The sequence below is a fragment of the Thamnophis sirtalis genome, unplaced genomic scaffold (genome assembly GCF_051295495.1).
Source record: "Thamnophis sirtalis isolate CommonGarterSnake01/CBP01778 unplaced genomic scaffold, rThaSir2_p1.2 scaffold_4, whole genome shotgun sequence".
Lineage (NCBI taxonomy): Eukaryota > Metazoa > Chordata > Lepidosauria > Squamata > Natricidae > Thamnophis > Thamnophis sirtalis.
The window spans coordinates 63335714-63360219 of NW_028261384.1; the positions used below are offsets into that span (position 1 = coordinate 63335714).

Consider the following 24506-nt stretch of genomic DNA (forward strand, 5'->3'; position numbering starts at 1 on the left):
GCATATCTTGTATATACTCGAAAGCTTTCGTCTATAATTTCTATTATTTTATCCTGAGATATGTCCAGAACATCTATCAAAATCTTTGAAATTATCTGAACTAAGTTCTCTCCTTTTTCTTCTATATTTTGAAATCTTAAGAAGAATTCAGACCTATCCATCTCCCATCTTAATATTCCACTACTCTCTCTTTCAACATCGCTTAGTCTGCTCTCTAGCTTCTCGGTTTTCTTCTCTCCTTCTTGGATTTTATTTTCAATTTTTTGGATCCTGTCTTCATATTTCATCATCCAGTTGTGCATACTTTCAATTTTCCCTTCCATTTTATCAACTTTTTGTACTATGCTTTGGTTTTGTTGTTCCATTCCCTCCATTTTTTCCCCATACTCTCAAACTTCTTTACAAGGGTGTCTAACTTATCATCCTTACTGTCAAGTCCTGCTTGCATTTTCTGCATCACTTGCATAAGTGTTTCAAAATTTGCTTCCTTCTCTTTTTCATGCTGGAGCATTGGCTGTGTTGTCCTCTGGCCTCCCGCAGGTGAGGAGGCGGAAGTTGATGTAGAACCAAGAGCGGCTGCTTTTCTACTCATAGTCAATTAGTATTAGAGGGTGGAAGATTATAAGTACAATGGGTGAAGTACGTAGGGGACAAAAGAGAGAAGAAGGAGAGATAAGAAAAGAAGGAAAAAAAGAAAGAGGAAGAGAGAAAGGAAAAAAAGGAAAGAAAAAAGAAAAAAACTCTTCAAAGTATTTTGCTCAAAATTTAAAGTGAGCCATCTATTGATGTCCAAATGTCTTTAAAAAAAATACAAAAAGAAGATATAAAATAAGAAAAGAAACCCCCCCTCCAAAAAAAGGAGGGGTGCTTCAAGCCGCAAGTGGGAAAAAAAGGTGTAAGTAGTCAAAAGGTCAAAAAGAATGATCAAAAAAGAAAAAAAATTAATGTCAGTATCTCTCCAACCAAATGGTATGAAAATAATGTTGAAAAAAGAATGGATGCCACCAAGCTAAAACAAATAGTCTTTTCGGACTCTTTTCCCCTCCTAAGATAAGAGTCTTTCCAAGGTCATTCTCAGCTCCATCACAGCTCTGTTGTTTCATCTAACAGAAGTCCAGATAAGGAAACAGTAATACCTGTGTAAATAACGCTTTCAAATGAATTACAGGGGAAATTTTGGTAACAATAATTCAAGTCCGCTAGATGGCAGTGTAGCTTGTAGCTTGTAGCTTGCATTAGCTTTGTTAAAACTTCCGTAGCGATTGCTAATTACTAATTGTTGAAATACAACCAAAAAGCTAAAAGAAAACAAAAAACAGATCTTTAGGTTTAAATTCAATATCCCCACAAGGTTCAAAGTTAAGAATATCAACAGCAAAAAAGAGCAGCAGAAAAAGCCGATTTAGCTTACAAGAAAGTCCAGCCCGGTTTCCAAAGATAAAAAAAGGAACAGAAAAAGTAATCTTTCAATTGGCAACATTTATTCTCGCCGCTTTTCTCACTAGTCAGCCTTATTTTAAACTAAGTTTCCAAATTTAGAGTGTTCTCTTTCCAACAAGAAAAAAAGATTTAAAACTCACACCAAATGACATATTCATATCCAGTCTCTTTAGGCTATCCGCAGTTTCAACAGCCTTGTGGCTGGTCCAGGAAATCACTGGCAAAGAGGGGTTTCTAGGTCCCCAGAGACCTTGCGAACGTCTCTGGGACCACTAGATTTCCCTCTACCTTTCACTGTCTCTTCGGGACAGCTTAGATCCAAAGAGGACCGTCCAAATGACCCGGTTAGATGGTCCCTTTCAGGAGCTGCCTGAAAGTCTGTCTTCTCACTGCTAAGCCCCGCCTTCTCCTCAGCTCCTTGGGCTTCTAGGGGAGAGAGATGATCCATCTTGTCTAGTAATTGTGTGGTTTGCTGTCTATCTTGTCCTTCTTGTGCTCTTTCTCTAGGTCCGGATGGTGCGGGATGTCCAGCCTTCAAAATATTATGGTAAAAATCTCGAACTTTCCATACTGAGTTGAGACGGTATCTTTGCCTCTCAAATGTGAGCGCTAGGCCAAATGGTGCGTCCCATCTGAACTGTATCTGGCGATTTCTAAGCTCTTCGACTAAAAAAGCATAGTCTTTCCTGGATCTAAATATTTGAGGTGGTATCTCTTTCAAAACAGTCAATTCCTGACCCCCAATTTGAAGCTTAGTTTTATAGGACTCTTGTAATATCGTATTTCTAATATCTCTTGTAGTAAAATATATAACAATGTCCCGTGGGAGCTGCTTCTGCTTTGCCAGCCAAGAATTAACGCAATAAACTTTATCAATTTGCCAGTTAAAATTACCCCCTGGTCTTCCCAACAGGCTGTCAAATGCTTCTGAAAAAATCTGTTTCAAGTTTTCCTGCTTGTCTTCACGCAAGCCCCTTACTCTTGATGCCAGTTCCATTTGTCTGTACTGTATCATAATAATTTCTTTTTCAGCATTTTCACCTATGGGTGGTTCACCTATAGGGGGTGTAGGAAGCAGAGGCTGCAGCTTTGTGCCAAGTGTGGGCAATGTGCCAGAGCTTCTAGGAGCCGAGGGGGGCATCTTTAAAGTAAGATTTGGCTTAGAGGCCATTCCAAGTTTTATCTTCAACCAATTAGTAAAACTCTGCTGGCCAATTATACAGCTGTGGAACGAGGTGATAAATCACTCCTTTCCTTTGGAGTTTTAAAACTCCGTAGGGCTTTACGAAGAGTTTCAAAACATAAACATTATTACGAAGCAGTTCAGCGAGCTCGTCGCCATTTTAAGTGTCTCTTTAATTAGCTAATTTATCGGAAGAAGGTCTTGTAAAAATGAAGCTAAGATTTAAACAAACAATTAAGGGCTCCCGCATACCAGTCCTGCTCGCCTTGAAGTCAATAAATCAAGTTTTGTTCTGAGGAAGAGAGAGCTTGCTTTATGCTGCAAAAATGCAGCTGTAATTCCCCGGCACGGAGACAGTTCTGCTCTCAGCTGGCCCTCCTCCCCTCGCAGAAACACAAACTGTGAGGATCAAATGGCACTTTGCTCAGCAGAACCCGCTCACCTCATCTTCTTTGCCTGAAGAATAAGGTAAACAAGCTGCCAGACGTCCGATAGATGATCATCCGACAGATAACGCGACCAGGAATTCGGGAGCAGCTATAATGAGCTGCTTCCATCAGCAGGCCCCTCCCCAGAAGCCCCTTTCCTTCTTTTCCATTTCCTTTCCTTTCTCTTTTCCTTTCTCTTTTCCTTTCCTTTCTCTTTTCCTTTCTTTTCTCCTTTCCTTTCCTTTTTCCTTTCCTTTCTTTCCATTTCTTTTCCTTTTTCCTTTCCTTTTTCCTTTCCTTTCTCCTTTCTTCTTTTTAGCAATAGCAGTTAGACTTATATACTGCTTCATAGGGCTTTCAGCCCTCTCTAAGCAGTTTACAGAGTCAGCATATTGCCCCCAACAATCCGGGTCCTCATTTTACCCACCACGGAAGGATGGAAGGCTGAGTCAACCCTGAGCCGGTGAGATTTGAATAGCCGAACTGCAGAACTGCAGTCAGCTGAAGTAGCCTGCAGTGCTGCATTTAACCACTGCGCCACCTTGGCTCTTTTTCCCTTCCTTCTTTTCCATTTCCTTTTCTTTTTCCTTTCCTTTCTCTTTTCCTTTCTTTATTTCCTTTTCCCTTCTTTTTTCTTTTCCCTTCCCTTTCCCTCCCTTCTTCATCCTTTCCTTGCTTCTTTCCAATTTCCTTTCCTTGCTTCTTTCCAATATCCTTTCCTTTTTCCTTTCTTTTCTCTTTTCCTTTCCTTTCTTCTTTCTCATTTCCTTTCTTTTTTCTGTTCCTTCTTTTTCCTTTCCTTTTTCCTTTCCCTTTTCCTTTCCTTTTTCCTTTCTTTTCTCTTTTCCTTTCCTTTTTCTTCTTTCCCATTTACTTTCCTTTCCCTCACCCTTCCTTACCTTCCTTCCTTCCTGGGGATCTGAGTTAGAGGGAGGGAACCCTTTTCCTCCTTGCCTCCCTCTCCAACATCTGTTAATTATGGCTAAAAAAAGTTCAGGTGCTCATGCAAGAAAAAGTGCTGCTCAAACACTATACTTTTCCTCACACACTGAAAAAAAATTAGAGGGAATATTGCTTACCGGTGGCACAATGAGGTTGTAAGGTGAAATGTTACATATGTTAAATAGTTCTGACAGGTCCAGTTAATATCAGGCACAGACTGCATAATTCCAGCTTTCCATGGTCATGTGATTGCCATTTGCAAACTTCTGTGCCTGCAGAAATGTTATGACAGCTGCCATTACAAAGACCTGTTGTAAGCACCCTTGTTCAATGCCATTTGAATAGTCAATGAACAAGCAAGAATTATGCTATGTTGGTTTGTACAATGAATAAAAGCTGGCAACTAGATCTTGACATGGAAGAATAATGGAAGAATTCCAAGCATTTTGAGGCTTTAAAGTATGTATTAAAAAGGCAGAAAAATTAGAACATTAGAGAAAAAGGGAGAATGGTTGAAAATAAATAATTTTACATTCAAAGCTGCATCTCTGCTTGGATGCTGTTCTTTCAAGAACATTATCATGAAACATGATATTTCACATTTGAGAGATTGGCAATGTCTACTATCTCAGTGAGGCCTTATGTGAAATTTTTTAACACATTTTAATGTATTGTTTACTAGCATTTGTTAAAATAAATGGGAAACTTTGCCTTTATCAACCGTGATCATAAGTGAAAAGTATATAAATAAACTTAAGTTCCAGCCATTGAGGTAATAAGCATTTTCCTAATCAACCTGAAATCCACATCCCATCACTTGTTTAGTTTATTCTAATCAGGAAATGGGAAAAATAAGTAGCAGTATATATGTGAATTTTCTTTAAAATGAGTTTACTTTAAGGGGCTTTTTCTACTTATAAATAATACTTAGCAGTGTCTTTGATTTCTTTTTAAAAGTAGGGATTGTAATTTTTTTCTTTTGAAGAAGTAATGGTAAACTATCTAGTATGGTATTATTTAAATCTATAAGATCTTGAATGGCCTTTTCTTAGAGTAATAGCATTGTTATTTCATTTGTGCTTGTGCTGGCCATTCACAGTGACAACATCTGCTAAATCTTATTGTTACATTGATAGCCAGCATCCATATTGCTACTAAAGGTTAATGTCAATGAACATGTTCACAGTATAACTGAATCATTCACAAGGGCGGACAAAGGCATATAACATGAAATCAGTGTGTTTTTGCCTTCTTGATGCATAGTAAACCTCTATGCATTTAGAACTCTCATTCCATAATCCATCAAATTGGAAAGCACAGCTCAGTTATATAGAAATATCTCTTCTCTTTGCCATTTATACAGCTGCTTGTGTGTCAGATCCCCTGCTGAGACGCTGCATTCTGATGGAGGAGGTGGGAGGAGATTACCGGGGTTGCATTCTCTGCATGCTTTTATTTTTGCTGTTGGATTTAGAGACAGGAGCTATCTTGAAGACAGATGGCCTTCCTCCCAACCTACTCTAGCCTGACACCAAAGTCTCTGCAGTCTGGGGATGAGCTTCTATCAAGCTAACGCCTTGGAGTTCTGAAAGCACCTATGTGGAATTGTACTGGCTACTGATGGACTGGTGAAAGGGGGTGTAGTGTGAATTGGGAAGAATACCTTAATACTTTGTGTGGGAATTTCAGATTCCCCCTGACTTCTCTGCAATCACTTTCTCTCAGTAAAAGTTCCTTCTGATATCTAATTGTTTCAAGACTCATACTTTCCTGAGGGGATAGCTGAGGCAGTTTATTATATTTGGTGGAATCTGCAACGTGATCAACATAGAGAGACATACTGCCCTACTATGGTAACTGTGCAAACCATGCCCACTCAAGACATTGCTTCTGCCAAGGCTCAACTGGGAGCAGACTCCAGATGGACAGAGGAAGCTGCAAACCTGGAAGGCTCATCAAAACCCAGGTGGTCCATTTGCGTCGGGAGGAAGGATGACTGGGAGGGGAAGACCAAAGAAGTTATCCTCACCCGCGGCAGTCACCAATGTGGACAGAAGGAAAAATGGAAAGTGCTCGAAGATGATGAAGAAGAAGGGGACAAGCCCAATTCTGCTGACTTTCTCATGAGGCAAACCATGCATTCCATGATGGAGTTCATTCCAGAACTTGAAGGCATGAAATACCCTGGCCAGAATGTTCATTAATGATGGCTGTGGAACAGTGGTGGGTTTCAAAATTTTTTTAGAACCTTTCTGTAGGTGTGGCCTGGTTTGTGAGTGTGGCCTGTTTTGTGGGAGTCATGACTGGGTGGGTGTGGCCAACTTGTAAAATGTGATGAAACTCACTTAACAACGCTCTTGCTTAGCAACCAAAATGTTGGCCCAGAAACTCTGGTATTTGGAGCACGCAAGTCTTAAAGTTGTCAAGTTACAAGATTCTTGCACCCCTAACACTTTAGGGAAAAAAATCAGGGGTGTTCAAACTTGACAGCTTTAAGACTTGTGGACTTCAATTCCCAGAATTCCTCCTCCAGTTATGTTGGCTCAGGAACTCTGGCATTTGAAGTGTGCAAGTCTTAAAGCTGTCAAGTTACAAGACCCTTGCACCCCTAACCCTTTAGAAAAAAAACCTAGGGGTGTTCAAATTTGACAGCTTTAAGACTTGTGAACTTCAACTCCCAGAATTCCTCCTTCCATTGCTCAGTTGATATCGCTGGGGTGCCGCCAGGACAAGCGAGGTTTTGGGAAGGACCTTTCCTCCCCCTCCAGAGAGCCCATGCCAGGAGAGAGGAAGCGAGCTGGTTTGAATGCTGGTGAGCGGGCTGTTTAGTGGCCAGTGAGTGCCTCCTTCACTTGTTCATCCAGGCGGAGAAAGAAAGAAGATGCGTAATAGCCGGTACGAAGGAGCCTGCCGCTTGCTGCCTGCCTCCTTCACGCATTTGGACAGTGGGGGTGCTTTCTCGGATGCCTTCTTTTTTTCTCCGCCTGCCTCCTTCACTCATTCGGCCAGTTGAAAAAAGAAAGAAGGTATGTGATAGCCGAGGGTGAAGGAGCCTGCCATTTGCCTCCTTCACGTGTTCGGGCAGTGGGGGTGCTTTCTTGCATGCCTTCTTTCTTTCTCTGCCTGCTTCCTTCATTCATTCAGCCAGGCGGAGAAAGAAGGAAAGTGTGCGAGAAAGCACCCCCACTGTCCAAACATGTGAAGGTGGCAGGTGGCACACTCCTTCGCCCTTGGCTATCACGCACCTTCTTTCTTTTTCCACCTGGCCGAATGAGTGAAGGAGGCAAGCGGAGAAAGAAAGAAGGTGTGTGAGAAAGCACCCCCACTGCCTGAACACGTGAAGAAGGCACTGCCGCCCGCCCGCGTTCAAACCAGGCTGCCTCCTCTCTCCCCATGCGAGCTCTCTGAAGGGAAGGGGAGGTCTCTCCCAAGACCTGCTTCCCTTACCTTGTGGAACAGTTCCGGGATGGCGGGATATTCTTTTTTCCCCAGTATGGAAGCATAGCCTCGATCCCTGCCTTCCTGCCACCTCCAATCCAGCCCCGCACAATCGCCACGCCACCGGCCTGGGGACACTCCCAGCTGCAGTTGGCATTCTCCTAGAGCTCCTTCCTGGCTGCACCCCCAGAGGGGTCACATGGCGGTGGCGCATGGGCTGCTAACTGACCCAGGCCTGCCTGGACGCCCTGAGAGGAAGGATCAGCAGGAGAAAGCCAACTGCTGCCAGCAATGGGGCACAAAGGAACAACTGCCCAGCAGCTGCCGTGTCTCCCATTGTAGGCACCCAGGGTGGCCTCGATGTCTTGCCTCCCTGCTGCCTCCAGCCCCGTGCAACCTCCCTGCCACCCAACTGACCTCGTAACACTCTGCTGGATGTCCTCTCCTTTGCGTTCTGTTGCCGGCTGCAGCCGCCTCTGGGCAGGTGCTGTGCCCCAGGGCAGTCACCTGACAGTGGTGCGTGGACTGCTGACTGTCCCAGGGTCTGCCTGGTTGCTTCTGGAGGGAGCAGGCAGATGGGCAGCATTCCTCCCACACCTCCCCGGCTGCCTGCAACCTCCAAGCCTTGACTGGACGGGCAAAGGAAGTGGGAGCAAGCATGGTGTGGACAGGTGGGGCAAGCAAGTGGTGACTCCGGTTGGCAGGTGGAGCAAGTAGGGGGGCAGGCCAGGGGAGGGAGTGTTCCAATATGGGGCCTTCAGAAGATCAGGTACAGGAAAGCACGCTTAATTTCACCAACCAGTACACCTGTACTGGTGCATACTGGCTGAAATGCACCCCTGCTGCGGAACCTGATTCAAAGATGAAGGTAAAGCTTCATTGCTTCATTGCTTGACACTATGGTGGCAGTATCTGCCACCCTGGCAGGGGCTACCACAACTGTTGAACCCTCATCGAGAGAGACAGCCAATGTCCTTAAGCCAGGTGACCCTTTGGGGTCCTGAGGCAGAAGGCCCCACCTTGCATGAAGTTTGACAGGGACTCCCAGCAACTGGGATTCTTTCTGGCCCATGTCCTTGCTTACATGCAGGAATATGGGCATGAGATTCCCATGGAGGGAGCCAAAGTGAAAGTGGTCACACTGGCATGGCCTGATGGATGGTGATCCTCCACAATACTATTCAGGGAGAAAAAAGATGGGACTTTGCATCTCTGCATTGACTATCATAATCTGAATGCAGTATGCATGTCAAATGTGTACCCCTCCCTATGATGAAGGACATGTTAACCCATTTGGCAAAGGGGAAATTTTTCAGCAAGCTGGACTTGTGGGAAGTGTATTACTGCATTCAAATCAGGGAGGGGAATGAATGGAAGGCTGCTTTCAACTGCCCAGTAGGTTGTTTCCAGTTCAAAGTACTTTCTTTTGGATTACAAGGAGCCCCTGCAGTGTTTATGAAAGTCATTACTGAAGTACTACACAAACACATATATAAACGGGTGCTGGTTATATGGATGACATTTTAATTTACACCAAAACCAAAGCAGTACATGTGAGGTTGATTTGAGCGATTCTTAAGAAGCTTTGTGCCACTAAATTCTATGCCAAACTTTCCAAGTGCTAATTCCACCAGGACAAAATAGATTACCTGAGCTATAAAATCTCCCAAGAGGGGATCGAAATAGACCCTGAAAAGATTAGGGCAGTGCTAGAATAGGCTCTGTCCCATACAAAGAAGTAGTTACAAAACTTCATAGGATTCACAAATTTACAGGAAAGTTATGCCTTGTTTTGCCCAAATAGCGCTGCCCATCATAAATTTGCTAAAAAGAAAGAGGAGGAGACAAACCTAAACACAGCCAGTCTTTGAAATGGTTAACGGAATGTCAAGCCATGTTAAAAAAACCTAAGTGTTTTTTTTACACCCAACTAGTGATGAAATACCCAGACCCTGACAAATCTTTCATCATGCAAACTGACAACAATGATGTTGTAGTGTGGGGAGAATGAGAACAGGCAGGTACAATCATGTACATATACTTCAAAGAAACTGTTGGAAAACAAGCAATGATTTCCGACAGTGAATCAGCACATCCATAATCTTAACACAGGATTGTTTCTACTCAAAATGCCAGCAAACCCTTTTTATCTTTCAGGATGTTATCAATTATAATTAGCTGAAGCTAGCTTATATTCTTCTTCCTCTCACTTTTAAAAAAAATTCCTTTTCCAATGGAAATTCAGTATTTAGTGCTTACTAAATCCATAGACCTTAATCTTTATTTGGTAGGGTAGTCCAGAACATACTAATAATTCCTTCTTGATTGTTAGTAGCTCTTTTCAAAGTATTTAAGACTAAACCTTTCAAGAATCATTTTTTTCTGAAGCAGTTTTCAAACATATTGACTCCAATTCATCTGTTTTTTTAAATAAAGTAGTTGAAATATTTATTATATGTAACAGGATTGTCAAACTCAGAGTTTAGCCAAGGGGACAAAAGTCCCAATACATCACGTGATGCTGCTGTGCCAATGCAAGTTTGACACGCCTGATATATAATATCAGTTATTCAGTGGTCCAATTTACAGCAAGAGAGAAAATGGAAAATGGTCTTCTTATCTTTTGTGATGGTCCCTTTCCCTTATTAGGGAAATAGGATGAATGTATTTTAAATTAAGAGCGTATTTCTTCCCTCATGATGTAAACAAATTCAATAATCTTCTCAAAGTTCAGCAAATTCCTTCTTGGTGGTATAAGATTTAAGTCTCCCTTTATTTGCCTCCTTTCTTCTTTCCTCTGGTTGTTTTTTTTTTTTTTTTTTTTTTACAATTTGTAGCTGTAAATCGAGACACTGGAGCTGGATATTTCAGATAATCTCAATTAGTCATACTGTAACAATTTATATCTCTAGCTCTCCAACTGTCAAGCAACAATTCCAACAGTGAGTTGAACAGAATGTCTAGCTTTTGTCACCAATTCTCTAAAGGCCATATTTAATTTACCATGTTTGGGATATGTTGCTCCGTTTTTTTGTTCAGGATATGGGTGTGGAAATGGAGAACCATTGAAAAAATGAAAGAGATTGGCTAGAGTATCTTCCACACATTTAGTCTGGGGTGTTTCTAGCTTTATGGTATGATGGTTTGTATTAGTTGTTGGTGGGATTTCAGGAAACAGCTGAAGTGGATTTGATGGATAGTTGACTTAGTTCTTATACATGTTATGAAAAGGTCATTAAAATCGTAACTTTAGCATATAGTTGCTATATGTATTTTGAATCTGTAAGTTGACTCACATACATTTGTTCTCCCATGCATTTGCTCTTAGTATATCTCTTAGTTATATTGGCCCTCTTCCTCATAAAGTTCTGTTTAGGAAAATAAATCTTTTATGAAAATAACTAACCCCACTAAAAGGCAAATAATAAGTTTTGTTTACCAAGTGAATTGAACTTGAAAAGCTGTTGAAAGCTATTTGAAGATACTGGTGGAAAATGCCCATTTCTAAACCTGAAATTGGAAAGCATACTTTTAGAATCAAGTATAAAAGATGAACAATTAACTGGAAAAAAACATGACAGAGGAGAAAGAAAACGGTGCAAGAAGATAATACCCTGGTTTGTACCTCTACAACCCCCTCTATGCTTTGAATTAAATTGTTCTTTTTCTGTTTCATTTAATCTCTTTATAGAGAAGAGTCAAAGATGTTATATCACCAATTGTCTTTGAAGCTACATATAGCCTTGGGGAACATATTCTGGAAAAGGAGGAAAAAGAATTACCTGCTCTCAAACCTGTACTCCAATGGAAAAAAGGCCAGAAAATGTCACAGAGAAACCAGGTTAGAGTTTGGATAGTGTTCCTATAAAAGCAATCATCAATGTTTGAAATAAACAATGTTGTCTTTTTCCCTAATGGGAAAAAATGAGATTCTCTTCTCTGAATGAACTGTTAGGTAAGTCAGTATTTAGAATTATTTATTTATTTTAATAGTTCTTTATCCCACCTTTATTACTTTATAAGTAACTCAAGGCAGTAAATATACACAATACTCTCTCCTATGTTCTCTACAACAATAACCTTGTGGATAGGCTGGGCTGAGAGAATATGACTGGGCAAAAATCATCCAGTTGACTTTTGCGCCTAAGATGGAAGTAGAAGTAACAGTCTCCTGGTTTCTAGGCTACAGCTTAATCACTACATTAAACTGGCTCTCACCTTCCTTTATTTAGTAGGGGATGAACAGAAGCAGTGCTTTCATACAGTTTTTCCAGGTATTTTTTCACAATGCTTCTATCTTATGTGATACTGTTGCAGAACTGCTATTTATACTACTACTAAATCAGAATTCAAGACATAGGCTGAAAACTGATATCATTCTGTTAAGAAAAGACCTATCACTAGTGGGATAGATTCTTTTTCTATCCCCTCTTGGATGTCTTCCAAAATATTTTGGGACTCTGGAGCAGTTTTGAAACACATATTTAATAGTGGGAATAGGAGCAGAGTGAGATGAAATTCTCCTGATTAGCACCCCATATCTGCTGAAAAACTAAGCCACATTAACTCCAGTGGGACTTGCTCATGTACTTCTTATAATATTGTCCCTTCATTATTTATTATAGGATAATTGCCCTAATAAATTAATGAAGAAATTTATTATATAAATCTGTAGTCTGGCCTCTTCAATGCTTTCAGCTTGTCCCTTCTCATTTAATATCTCATGGCAAATTTCTTCTGTTCTAAAATGTTAAGCAATTAATTACAACATGAATTATTATACAGAGAATTTTCCAGTTGATGCCTCCTTTGGTAATATGGTAATATGGAAATGCACCCTACATTATACAGAAGTCCTATGGGAAATAGAGTTTATAATATGCTGAGGAGAATAACTGAAGAAATAGCCAGAGAGCAGATAGGCTAAGGTATAGACCAGCCTAATCAGTTTGACAGATAGTTATCTTTTAGATAACAGATGCAAAATAAGTAGTTTTCAGAAGTTGTTAGATTACAGATCCATTCTACTCTTGCCAACAGTGCTAAGGAGTGATGGTGAATGTAGCTGAATAACTAAAGGGCCATTCCTGTTTTAGATCATCTGTGGCAAGTGAGAATCATATGATTACATTTTGTGCTGAGCATATGCTTTGTTCAGTCAAGGAGAATCTCTGCTATTCCCAATACTCCCCATATATGAATCTTTCTGTTATTACAGGAAATGACTTTCTCCAACTCCTCCGTCTTTTGTCTAATTAGAAATATTCCTCCCTCTCCCTCTTTGGTTGGGTGAAATCTCTGAGGCATTCAGTCTCATCCACATATACGTACCAGGTTTCATGTGTTGGAATTCAGTGGCCAGGATGAACCCCAAATTGGCACAGAATTGATGTTTTCCATACCAGGAAATCTAAAAATGATTCCACCCAGTGTTATGATACAATATGATTGATCTGAGCTTTTGGGACTGGCTGTCCTTACCAAATCACTATGTGGTAGAGAAAAGAGGACTGAGTTGGTTGGAAGTACTGCAGTTTAGAATTTAATTTTTTGTAGCTTTATCTTCATGTGTAGTTGAAAGATCTGCTATTATTTTACTTAACTAAACGGTTGTAACCTAAACAGCTCTTGTAATTTGTACATGGACCAGCAGGAAAACATTTCAAAGATTTGCAGTTTGTTCCTTTAAACAGCTGGTCCTTTGCTTGCAAGTGGATTGACTGTAGTCCCCTAGTTTGCAAGCAGGAATTTGATCCTGGAAATATAACATTTTCTTTTACATATACTGTTAATTAAAACAGAAGTATTCATGTATATGAATACTTATTTTTTTGCCCCCTTTGAAGCCCCAAAACATTTGAAGATGTATTGGCCCCAACAGTCTCAGGCTGTGCACCTAAAACAATGCTTCTGAAATTTGATTACTTTAAGATATTCATCCTGGCTAGGAAACTATAGGAGTCTACCCACTTAAAGTTACCAAGTCTGAGAAACAGTGGTCTGAAGTCTTACAATCAATCATGACCTTGGGAAAACAGAAAGCACTCCCCCTCCAAATGTTGATGTGAAGAAACTGCTATTTTTTCTTTCCTGTAGAAATTTTCTTGTCTTGAATGGCTTTTTTTCAATATTGAATATCACTCCACTATGCTTTTTAACACTGACATTGCTCCTATTAATGGATGTTTGGAGGATGGTGTCATTAGCACTATTACAAATCTTATTGTTCTAAAATAGATTAACAATTCTCATTAAATGAATCTATCAAATTTGTTAGGCATTTTTCAGATCTTGTGTGAGCATCATTCTGCTGTTTGTTAAAACAGTGTGATTTTTTTCCAGTCTTTTGTTGGCTCTGAAGAATAATCACATTTGATTCATTAAAGTTAATAGCACTTAAATCAGTGGCATGCTACCTTAAACAACTAGCAATAATTTTAAAAATCCATCGCTATTACTGCTCTTTTTATAGACTAAAGGTATTGTCCCAGATCTCCAGGCAAGAAAATACTCCAAATTCATGCATGGTTATACTATATTGAATATATGCATATACTATCATTAAAGATCAGAGCCATTAGATTTCATTTTAAAACGAATGGTAATTTCTTGTTACATCCTTGCTTGGTTAGTTTAAACTATATAGCAAAGAAGATAGAATTATGCAGTAATATCACATGTATATTATAGGCTTGATTGTTTAGTTACATTAACAGGGATTTCCCTGATCTTGGATACCACAGAAAATTGACTATTCTGAAGTGCAAATAAAGCTTTCTGATTGTTTCCTTGTCAAACCACAAAAAATGAAGGGAATTCATAAACTTAGAGAGATAGTCGTCCTAGAATGATTGATATAAATGACCTGCTGGAGAGAGCGGAGGCTACGGGAGGGGAAATGGGGTCTATGGGTGCGGGGGTGGGCTGGAGCATTATGGTCATGACAGGGAGGGGCAGGTACGACGCGAACTTCAGGGCTAGCCATTACCGGGGAAGAAGGGTCCGCTACGTCACAGTGATCCCTCCTTCCGGCCCTGTTAGTTCCACTCCAGGACCATATGGCGAGAGTTGTCAGGGCCCTGGTCTCAGGCTATTGTTGCTAAATGCCAGGTCTGTGGTTCACAAAGCTCCCCTCGTCCGGGACCTAATATTAGACGAGGGGGCAGACCTGGCATGTATTACTGAAACCTGGCTGGGCCAGGAGGGAGGAGTCCCCCTCACTGAAATGTGCCCAGAAAGGTTTCAGGTGCTCCATCAGCCACGACCCCAGGGAAGGGGTGGGGGAGTGGCTGTCATCATCCGAAGGTCATTAGTTCCTCGTAGGATCCTTGCTCCGGAGCTTGTCGGGTGTGAGTCCCTGTTGGTGAAGTTGGACCTTGAGGGTCAAGTGGGCTTGTTGTTAACATACCTACCTCCCAACAGCATTGCAACATCCCTCCCTGCGCTCCTCGAGTCAGTAGCCGAGCTGGCGGTAGAGTTCCCCAGGCTTATAGTGCTGGGGGATTTCAACCTGCCTTCACTCGGCGAACACTCTGATGGGGCGCAGGAGTTCATGGCTTCCATGACAGGCATGGACTTGACCCAAGTAATCTGGGGTCCAACTTACTTAGCGGGTCACACGCTTGACCTCGTATTCCTCTCGGAGCAGTGGAGACATAATCTAGATTTGAAGGGCATTAAGACCTTGCCCTTGTCATGGTCTGATCACTTCCTACTGAGGCTTAACTTTTGGAAACCAATCCCCCACTGTAGGGAGGGGGAACCGATTAGGTGGTTCCACCCCAGGCGCCTATGGGATTTCAGACAGCGCTTGGTGAAATACCTGATGCTCTCATCCACAGTCTGGCAGAGTCCTTAGTTGCTGCCTGGAATACAGCAACGGCGGGGGCTCTAAACCGGATTGCGCCTTTATAGCCTCTCCGAGGTAGTGGATCCAGGAGGGCTCCTTGGTTTACCGAGGAACTCCGGGAGATGAAGCACCAAAAGAGACGCCTAGAGCGCCGCTGGAGGGCTAGTAACTCTGAATCTGACCGAGCACTGATGAGAGCCTATATCAGGACCTATCTCGTGGCAATACGGGCGGCGAAATGTGCGCATTTTTCCACTCTTATTGCATCCGCAGAATGGCGCCCAGACACCTTGTTCAGAATAGCCTGCTCCCTCTTGAAAGGGAGGGATGCGGATGACCCTTTACAGGGTAGAGCTGAGGAATTTGTCCAGTCTCTGGCGGATAAAGTTGCTCGGATTCGGACGGACCTGGACTCCAATTGCACGGTACCAGCTGAGATACCGGGGGAAAGTCTTGATCGGATTTTATGGAGCGAGTTTCAACTTGTCGCTCCTGAGGAAGTGGACAAGGCCATGGGAGCAATGAGTGCCTCCACCTGTATAGTGGACCCGTGCCCCTCCTGGCTGGTCTCGACCAGCAGGGAGGTGACACGTGGCTGGCTCCAGACAATTGTCAACACCTCTCTCCAGGAGGGATCCTTCCCGCACCTCCTAAAGGATGCGGTGGTGAGACCCCTCCTGAAGAAACCTTCTCTGGACCCAGCCATTTTGAACAACTATCGTCCAGTCTCCAACCTCCCCTTTGTAGGGAAGGTTGTTGAGAAGGTGGTGGCCTTTCAACTCCGATGGACCTTGGATGAAACTGATTATCTGGATCCCTTTCAGTCGGGTTTCAGGCCTGGTTACAGCACGGAAACTGCTTTGGTCACGCTGATAGATGATCTCTGGTGAGCCAGGGATAGGGGTCATTCCTCTATCCTAGTGCTTCTTGACCTCTCAGTGGCCTTCGATACCATCGACCATGGTATCCTTCTGCGACGGTTGCGAGAGGTGGGAGTGGGAGGCACCGTTCTACGGTGGTTCTCCTCCTACCTCTCGGACAGGTCACAGTCGGTGTTGGTTGGAGGGCAGAGATCGACCCCTAGGCCCCTCAACTATGGTGTGCCGCAGGGCTCGGTCCTGTCCCCCCTCCTATTTAACATCTACATGAAGCCGCTGGGTGAGATCATACGCCGGCATGGGATTAAATACCACCAATACACGGACGATACGCAACTGTATCTGTCCGCCCCGTGCCAACTTAGCGAAGCGGTAGAAGTGATGTGCCAGTGCTTGGAGGCTGTCAGGGTCTGGATGGGAGCAAACAAGCTTGCACTCAATCCCGACAAGACTGAGTGGCTATTGATGCTCCCTCCCAAGGATGGGGGGGTGAAACTATACACCTCTCAGAGAGGGCTCGCAATTTGGGAGTCCTCCTGGATCCGCAGCTGATGCTAGAACATCACTTGTCAGCTGTGACCAGGGGGGGGGGCTTTGCCCCGGTGCACCTGGTGCACCAGTTGCAACCCTATCTGGACCGGGAGGCCCTTCGGATGGTCACTCACGCCCTTGTCACCTCAAGACTGGATTACTGTAACGCGCTCTACATGGGGCTGCCCTTGAAGAGTGTTTGAAGACTTCAATTAGTCCAGAATGCAGCCACGCGAGCGATAGTGGGTGTACCTAGGTACACCCACGTTACACCTATCCTCCGCGAGCTGCACTGGCTTCCCATTGGTCTCCGGACATGTTTCAAGGTGCTAGTCGTTATTTTTAAAGCCCTATATGGTTTAGGACCTGGCTACCTGAGAGACTGCCTCCTGCCATTTACCTCCTAGAGACCTATAAGATCGCACAGACTAGGCCTCCTCCGTATTCCATCTGCCGGTCAATGTCAGCTGGCGACTCCTCCGGGGAGGGCCTTCTCTTTAGCGGCTCTGGCCCTATGGAACTATCTCCCCGTGGAGATTCGGACCCTTACTACTCTTCCGGCCTTCCGCAAAGCGATTAAGGCCTGGCTGTTCCGGCAGGCCTGGGGCTGTTGATTTATCCAGCTCCATTCTGAGCTATGAATGTTGTGAATTTTAATGTCTGTTTTTTAATTTTTATATGTTCCCCCTTCCTGCTTTATTTGTAAGCCGCCCTGAGTCTCTCGAGAGTGGGCAGCATACAAGTCCTAATAAACACTAAACACTAAACAAACACTAGTTCTCAGCTAGGGACCAGAGTTGAGACTTACAATTCAGTAGTTAAGCAAAGCAGTTACTAAGTGAAACCATGACTTTGCATATTATCTTATTTCCTTTGCTGTTAAAGTTGTGAGTGCAAGGATAAAGTTATTTTTAATCACCATCGTAACTGAACAGTTGCTAAACAAGGTAGTCATTAAACAAGAATTACCTGTAAATTGTAGTTTTGCATTGTATTTCAGAACACTCAGTATAGATTCATCAAACATGATTACTCCAGCACATTGTCAGACTTTTATAAAATAATGTAACATTAGTCTAGATGTGTAAGATACTTTCAGTTAATGGATTAGAGCCACAATTATTATACTTTGTTTATATGTTGTGATATAGCTAGAAAAGAAACTGAAATAGCATTCCCAAAAGGAGGAATTTATCCTGTGCTATAACTTAATTTAACTAAGTATAATTAATTTTAATTTAAACCCCCTCCCCCCATGTCCATTATTATAATGACTTGAGTATTGTGGCAACTTATTTTTCACTTTGAGTTTTGTGTTTGTGTGTTTACTAATAGCAATGGTGGATCTTGACTCCCTAAAAATGAAATTTATTTTATGAGTCCTGGCCATTTGTTAATGCTATGGTATAATTTGCACAAATATATTTCATGATTTATTTCTGTACCATAGAATAGAACTCATTCAGTTTGACATTGAATCTGCTTCATACCAACCTACTTAGGCTCAAGGATTGCAATTTCTCTTGTTCACCAACGCTTATGTTCAAAGGGCTTTGAATTTGGAGCCCTTGCATCCTGGAACTTTCACAACATGGGTTTCCCATTGATGTGGAAATAAATATTTCCTGCAGTCAAAGGAATTTCACAGCTGTTCTAAGCCCCACACCCCTTACACCAACATGTCTGTTTCTTTAATAGCAGGGATGTGTTTTTTTTACATTTATAACTATTAAGGAATGTGCTTTCATTTGCCAAGACATTTAGTGGAAATAGTCTTAGTTATTTTACACAAAATAGAAATGGTTTGCCATTGAATCCTAGGGCTGAGAGAAAGTGATTGGCCAAAAGCTACACAAGATGAGTTGCTTTGTGCTTGATGCCTCAACCATTACACCAAATCAGCTCTCATACTCCTCAAACTACTCCCATCTAGATTCTGTCTGAAGACTATGACAATAATCTTTAGCATGAAACTTTTTACTTCTCAGGTTTTTTGCTGATAGTCAGCTTAGAGAGATGTTCTTTTGCTCACTGTTTGACTACATTTGACTTAAGCCAATAAAGTATTACCCTAGGTTGAACATTTTCTTCTGGTCAACTGACCTTTTTTGTGCAGTTTTAATAACCAGTGAGATATGAAATAATTAATAATTTATTATACATAAGGCTGCATTCTATCACATTAGATCTTTGACTCATCTGCCTTAGTATTTTCCTTGGTGATGGGCAACAATTTCTGGCCTTAGAGAAAGGGTCCCCCCCCCCAGCACTGTCTGGAGATATTGGGACAGATATCATCCATTTCTTTTCTGGGGCTGAGAACCCTTTAAAATAGAGGAGATTTTATCTAAATCTTTTTTCTACTCTATTATTTTTTTCCTGACTTCTTATAGACTATTTTTGAAAGAAATTGTCAGTCAGATGACTGTGCTGCTGACCTGAAACTCCAGTGTAAACTCTTCCTATCTAGGTAAGTAGCCTTTTTTTCAATTAAAAATGGCTTGGATTATGAGATATTGGATTGTAAAAAGAAAATTCACAATTGTAAAGAAGAGTTTAGATATCTTGAGTGCAAACTGAGAGGTAGTCATGTCAGATTGAAGGTTACAGGTGAGTAAGCAAGCATGGTCAGACACAAGATATTCTTTAGAACTCTGGACTGATCCCAGCAAAGCTGTAAACTGTTCCAACATGAGTTCATTGATAATTGGATTCTTATTCCAAATCTTGCAGACTCTACTTCATGGCTAGAAGATCAAAATCCCCAGACAGACCAATCTGTTTGATAAACAAATTTGGCAAGTGAGACTTTTGGCAAGGATATTGATTCTTCCATGTAATCTGAGTCAGGGGTTTGCAATTCCTAGCCCAATTATCATAGGATTTCAGGTTCAAATTCCTAAGTTGGCTGTGTAAAAGCCCAGTTCTGGAAGTTGCACAACTAATGTCTTACAGCAATTTAAAAAGTGAACGATTGATTATTTTCTTAAACCAAATAAAATTGCACTTTGGAATGGAATGGAATGGAATTTATTATTTATATGCCGCCCTTCTCCGGGAGGACTCAGGGCGGCGAACAATCCAAAAAGGGAAAGGGAAACATCAAAACGAAATACAAATAATAAAAATAAGCAACAGTCGCACAACCATACATGTCGAGAGGGGAGGGAACTCATCACCCCCAGGCCTGCCGGCAAAGCCAGGTTTTGACGGCTTTTCGGAAGGCCTGGAGAGAGGCGAGGGTCCGAATCCCTGCAGGGAGTTCATTCCAAAGGGCCGGAGCTGCCACAGAGAAGGCCCTCCCCCGGGTAGCAGCCAGATGGCATTGGCTGGCAGATGGAACCCGGAGGAGGCCAACCCTGTGAGATCTAATGGGTCTGTGGGAGGTAATTGGCAGCAGGCGGTCTCTCAAGTACCCAGATCCAATACCATGAAGGGCTTTATAAGTTACGACTAGCACCTTGAAGCGTATCCGGAGACTGATCGGTAACCAGTGCAGCTCGCGGAGGGTAGGTGTAACGTGGGTGTACCGAGGTGCACCCACGATCGCTCGCGCGGCTGCGTTCTGGACGAGTTGAAGTCTCCGAATACTCTTCAAGGGCTGCCCCATGTAGAGCGCATTTATTCATCTTACAATCAAGTGGATAATGAAAAAATGAAAAAAACCAATCACACACACACACACACACACACACACTTTAAATGCATAGATGTAGAGATTCACAAAGATGACTTTGAAGATATTAAATGGAAGTGATAATTGGAAAAAACATGCATTAAAACCTGGAAACAGAAAATTTGAAGAATATCAGACTGACTTCTTCCTAATTCATTAGTGTATAAGATGAAGAAAGAGAAAAGCTTAATCAGGTTTTCTGTTACTATATCAAAAATACAGTTCCTTTCAGACTAATGGAATCTTTTTCTTGATTTAGCCAGTTTTGAAGGGCTGTCATTAAATTCATAGCATTCTAAAATGAATTGTCCTCATCATTTGTTATTTTGGTATTGTACTTTTGTTATTTCTTCTTAAAGCTGTCTCATTTTAAACTATTTGTATAGTTGTATCATGCCATTTTCTTTCCCGAAACAAATGAGTACAGATATATTTTGCAACAGTTCCAACTTTGCTTGCATTTAATAACCAAATATTAAATTGTTAAGAGAGAAAACTTTAGTTAATGTGTTGTTAATCAAGACTGGAATGGATGATTTAAATGGATTCTTCTAATGCTGTGGATGTGTGTAAAGTGGAATACAGCAGGAGAAAATCCTAATCCTAAGTAAAGAAGGGCAGGGACTACCCTTAGGCAAAATAGAAAGGTGACTCCTAGCAGTGCAGTTGAAGAGGGAATCCAGCCCTGTGGACTACACAAATATAACGGTACTCTATGTAGTACCATGAAAAACAGAAGAAGTTTGAGGGCAACAATAATGGAAAAAGCAGAGAAGTTAGGGTAATTATATTTCCTCTCATTCCTTGTATAGAAGAGGCAGAAAGTGTATCTGACCTGTATGAGGCTATTTGTTTAAAAGAGCCAAAGAGATGTGGCGATTAAGTAGTAACCTATGACTGGGAAGATCCAAATTTAATCCACCTCAGACTTGGAAATTCAGTGATTTTGTGTGCTCTCCCTTAGCTCAGAGTATCTCACAAAGTTGTTATTGTGGAGGTTGCATGGTGAAAGATCCCCATGTAAATATCCTTGAACTGATTTCTACTGGGTGGAGGAAACAATTGCTTTTCTTCCGAGCAGTTATGTTGTGTATTATTAATTTATTTAGTTTAACTATATTTCCATAGCAAAGATCTATTTGCTTCAGTTATATGGTACTTTTATTCAAATATTCCAGAACAACTTACTAATACTATGTCCACTATATTTATAATTTAAAGAACATAATATATAGGGAAAATAGTTTAACAAGGAGTGATGGGAAAATTCAGGATTTTGAAAAAAATCAGCTGCCCATTGTAACAAAAACAATATTATTAAAATATAGAAAGCAGAAATGATGGCAGTAATTAATATTAGACCATTGTCAAAATTCAAACCCTCAAAGAACATGATGGGATTTTGTTATGGAAAAAAAATCTAAACTGCTAATATTGATGTGTATTTCATTCTTAATGTTTTTTTCTTTTGTTCAGGATATCTGAACAAGATTTATAATTTTGGCCCTGTTGAATTGGATCTGCTTGATTTTATTCTGTACGGCAGCCTTCCCCAGTCTGGTGCTCTCAAGATGTACTGAATTGCAGTTTCCTTCATAGCCTATCATAACTGTTTGACTGTGGGTTGGTCAGAAGGCCTCCAGGTTTGGGGAAGCCATTTAATTCTAAACAATATCTGCTTCTCCAAACAAGCAAATGATAGAAGCTTTTTTCAACATAGTAGGGAACAGAAGGTATCTAAGGTTCATTTTCCCATGTAAGTCACCACATAATTACCTGCTCAGAGATCTAAAGTCAAGAGTTATAAGGAGAAAATTGCAACAGAATTCATTTTTAGATTTTAGCAGGCAATGTTTCAAATCCTGGACTGTTAACATATCCTCCTCCTCCTCTCCCATCTTCTTCTTCTTCTTCACCATTGTCTTTCCATTGCAGAATAAAGTCCACTTCCTCATGTTTCCAACAGTGACGTGCAGTCAGGGGAGGCAGAGCCTCACCACTGTCATCATGAAAAGAAAAAAAAATGTAAAAGGAAAAAGGCAAGAGCTGAGGTCAGACTGAGCTAGTTGCTGCCAGTCACCGTGGATGACTCTGCTTAGTGCTTAACTGTTTAAAAAAGCCTCTAAAAAAGTGCCCTCTACAGGAGGAGGCAGGAGAACGACGTGCCTCATCTAGTTTGACTTTAGGCATTTTATGATCACTCGAGCAGAGTTAAGCAAGGATTAAAAGTCTAAAAATTCCTGACATAGGTGAGGCATGTCATTCTCCTGCCTCCTCCTGTAGAGGGCGCTTTTTAGAGGCTTTTTTTAAACGGTTAAGCAGAGTCATCCATGGTGAAGCAGCAACTAGCTCAGCCTGACCTCAGCTCTCACCTTTTTCCTTTTACATTTTTTTTTCTTTTCATGATGACAGACAAGAGCAGAGTTGAAACAGCTGGAAAAGGTACATGTGGGTCGGAGGGAGGGGGAGGAATTTGAACTTTATCCACCTTGTGTGGGGCTTTGGGCAAAGGCTGGAGGGAAGTGCTCCCCAAGTATAGTTTGATTGCAGGCAGAGCCACATTGTCTTTTCAAACCTGTAATCAGTGAAGCTGGGCTGGATCCTTCCGAGGCTGGGGGAAAGTGTGTGTGCTCCAGTATGGCTCTTTGACTGCCTTTCTGCCTCCTACTGTGGTCTCCCTGACTCCCTCCAATCCAATTTTGTGTGTGTGTGTATGTGTGTGTGTGTGTGTGTGTGTGTGTGCTTGTTTGAGAGAGAGTTTGTTTGAGTGAGAGAGGGAAGGGGGTAGGAGAGATAGTCCAATCCAACTTCTCTCTGTGTGTGTGTGAGTGTGTGTGTTTGAGGGGGGGGAGAGGGAGGGCAAGAGGGAGGAAGGAGGGGAAGGAGAAGAAAAAGAAAAAGAAAGAAGGAAACATTTCGCAAAGGAGAAAAACAAATGCTGTTGCTTTAAATTGGAACTGAGCATGCCTGATTGTGGAATTCTGGGAGTTGAAGTCCACAAGTCTAAAAAAATTTTTGTCAGTGCCTCACCAGCCATAAACCTCACCACACGTCACTGGTTTCCAACCAATACAATCCTGAGCTTTTTTTTTTGCCAGTTGGGCCTGCAATACTTGCTGATGTTGTCAATCCATCTTGTTATAGATCTCTTTTATGGACCCTTTTTATCAAGTGGGACCCATTCTGTGAGTGCCTTGGTCCACCTGCTGTCAGTTCTTCTTGCCATGTGATCGCGCCATTTCAAATTATTTAATTCTCTTGATGATATCAATTGTTTTATTTTCTTGATGATATTGTATACTTTCATTTGTTCTCTAATTCAGGTGAAGGTCGTTCTTGTCTTGTAATGCTGAGTATGCATCTTTCCATGACTCTTTGCACCACTTGTAACTTTTATATCAATTGTGAAGTCAATGTTCATGTTTCATTGGCATAAATTAATATGTACTCTATAATATCAGAGCACAATAACCCTTTCCTTGAATAAATAAGTATTCTGAGTGCAAAACTCTGAAGAAAATTATGAAGATGTGAGAAGCCATCTATTAAGATAAGGGATACAATAATGGCCATCTTGACCATAAAGGAAGTTTCTAGTGTCATACTGCCTCTTTTTTGATAAGTGGCTTTGCTTTGAGATGAAATGCTGCTATGCCAGATTATGTGCTTGAAAAAAGGATCCGGTGCTGCTATTTGCACAAACACCTTAACTGTAATTCAGATATAATATTCAGAGAATGGTTGGTGTGAATATATGCATATAAGACCATGTATCTTTTAAAATTTATACTAGAACTGATTCTAGTAGTTAAGTTAAGGAGTCCAGATTTTCTTCTATCAGCAGTTAGTGAGTCATTTGGGATATTTAGAATAAGTTTAAAAATAGAACTTGCAGTTATTAATGTCTGATTTGTTACTAAAAATATTACCTTTTGCATTAATTATGTCTAACTAAGTGAAGATTTCAGTGGAAGAAAGTGTAAATAATTACCCTATTGTACAGAAAGTCTAAATTCTTCTTATTTGCCAAAAACATAGAAATGCTTTTAACTCTTTACTAAATTGACTGAACTTCACTCTATCTTTTCAAAAGACAAATGATTGCACCTGGTTATCTATTGGAGAAATTTCATTCACCAGT

The 24506-nt window shown here is 41.4% G+C and overlaps 1 protein-coding gene across 1 annotated transcript in view; it reads left to right on the top strand.

Moving 5' to 3' along the window:
* Positions 1–24506, top strand: part of ITGA9 (integrin subunit alpha 9) — a 584270-nt gene that overhangs the window by 271278 nt on the left and 288486 nt on the right. The window contains exons 16-17 of the mRNA XM_087713055.1: positions 11123–11272; positions 19083–19159. Coding sequence (XP_087569181.1) covers positions 11123–11272; positions 19083–19159 — 227 coding nt within the window. The remainder of the gene's footprint in view (positions 1–11122; positions 11273–19082; positions 19160–24506) is intronic.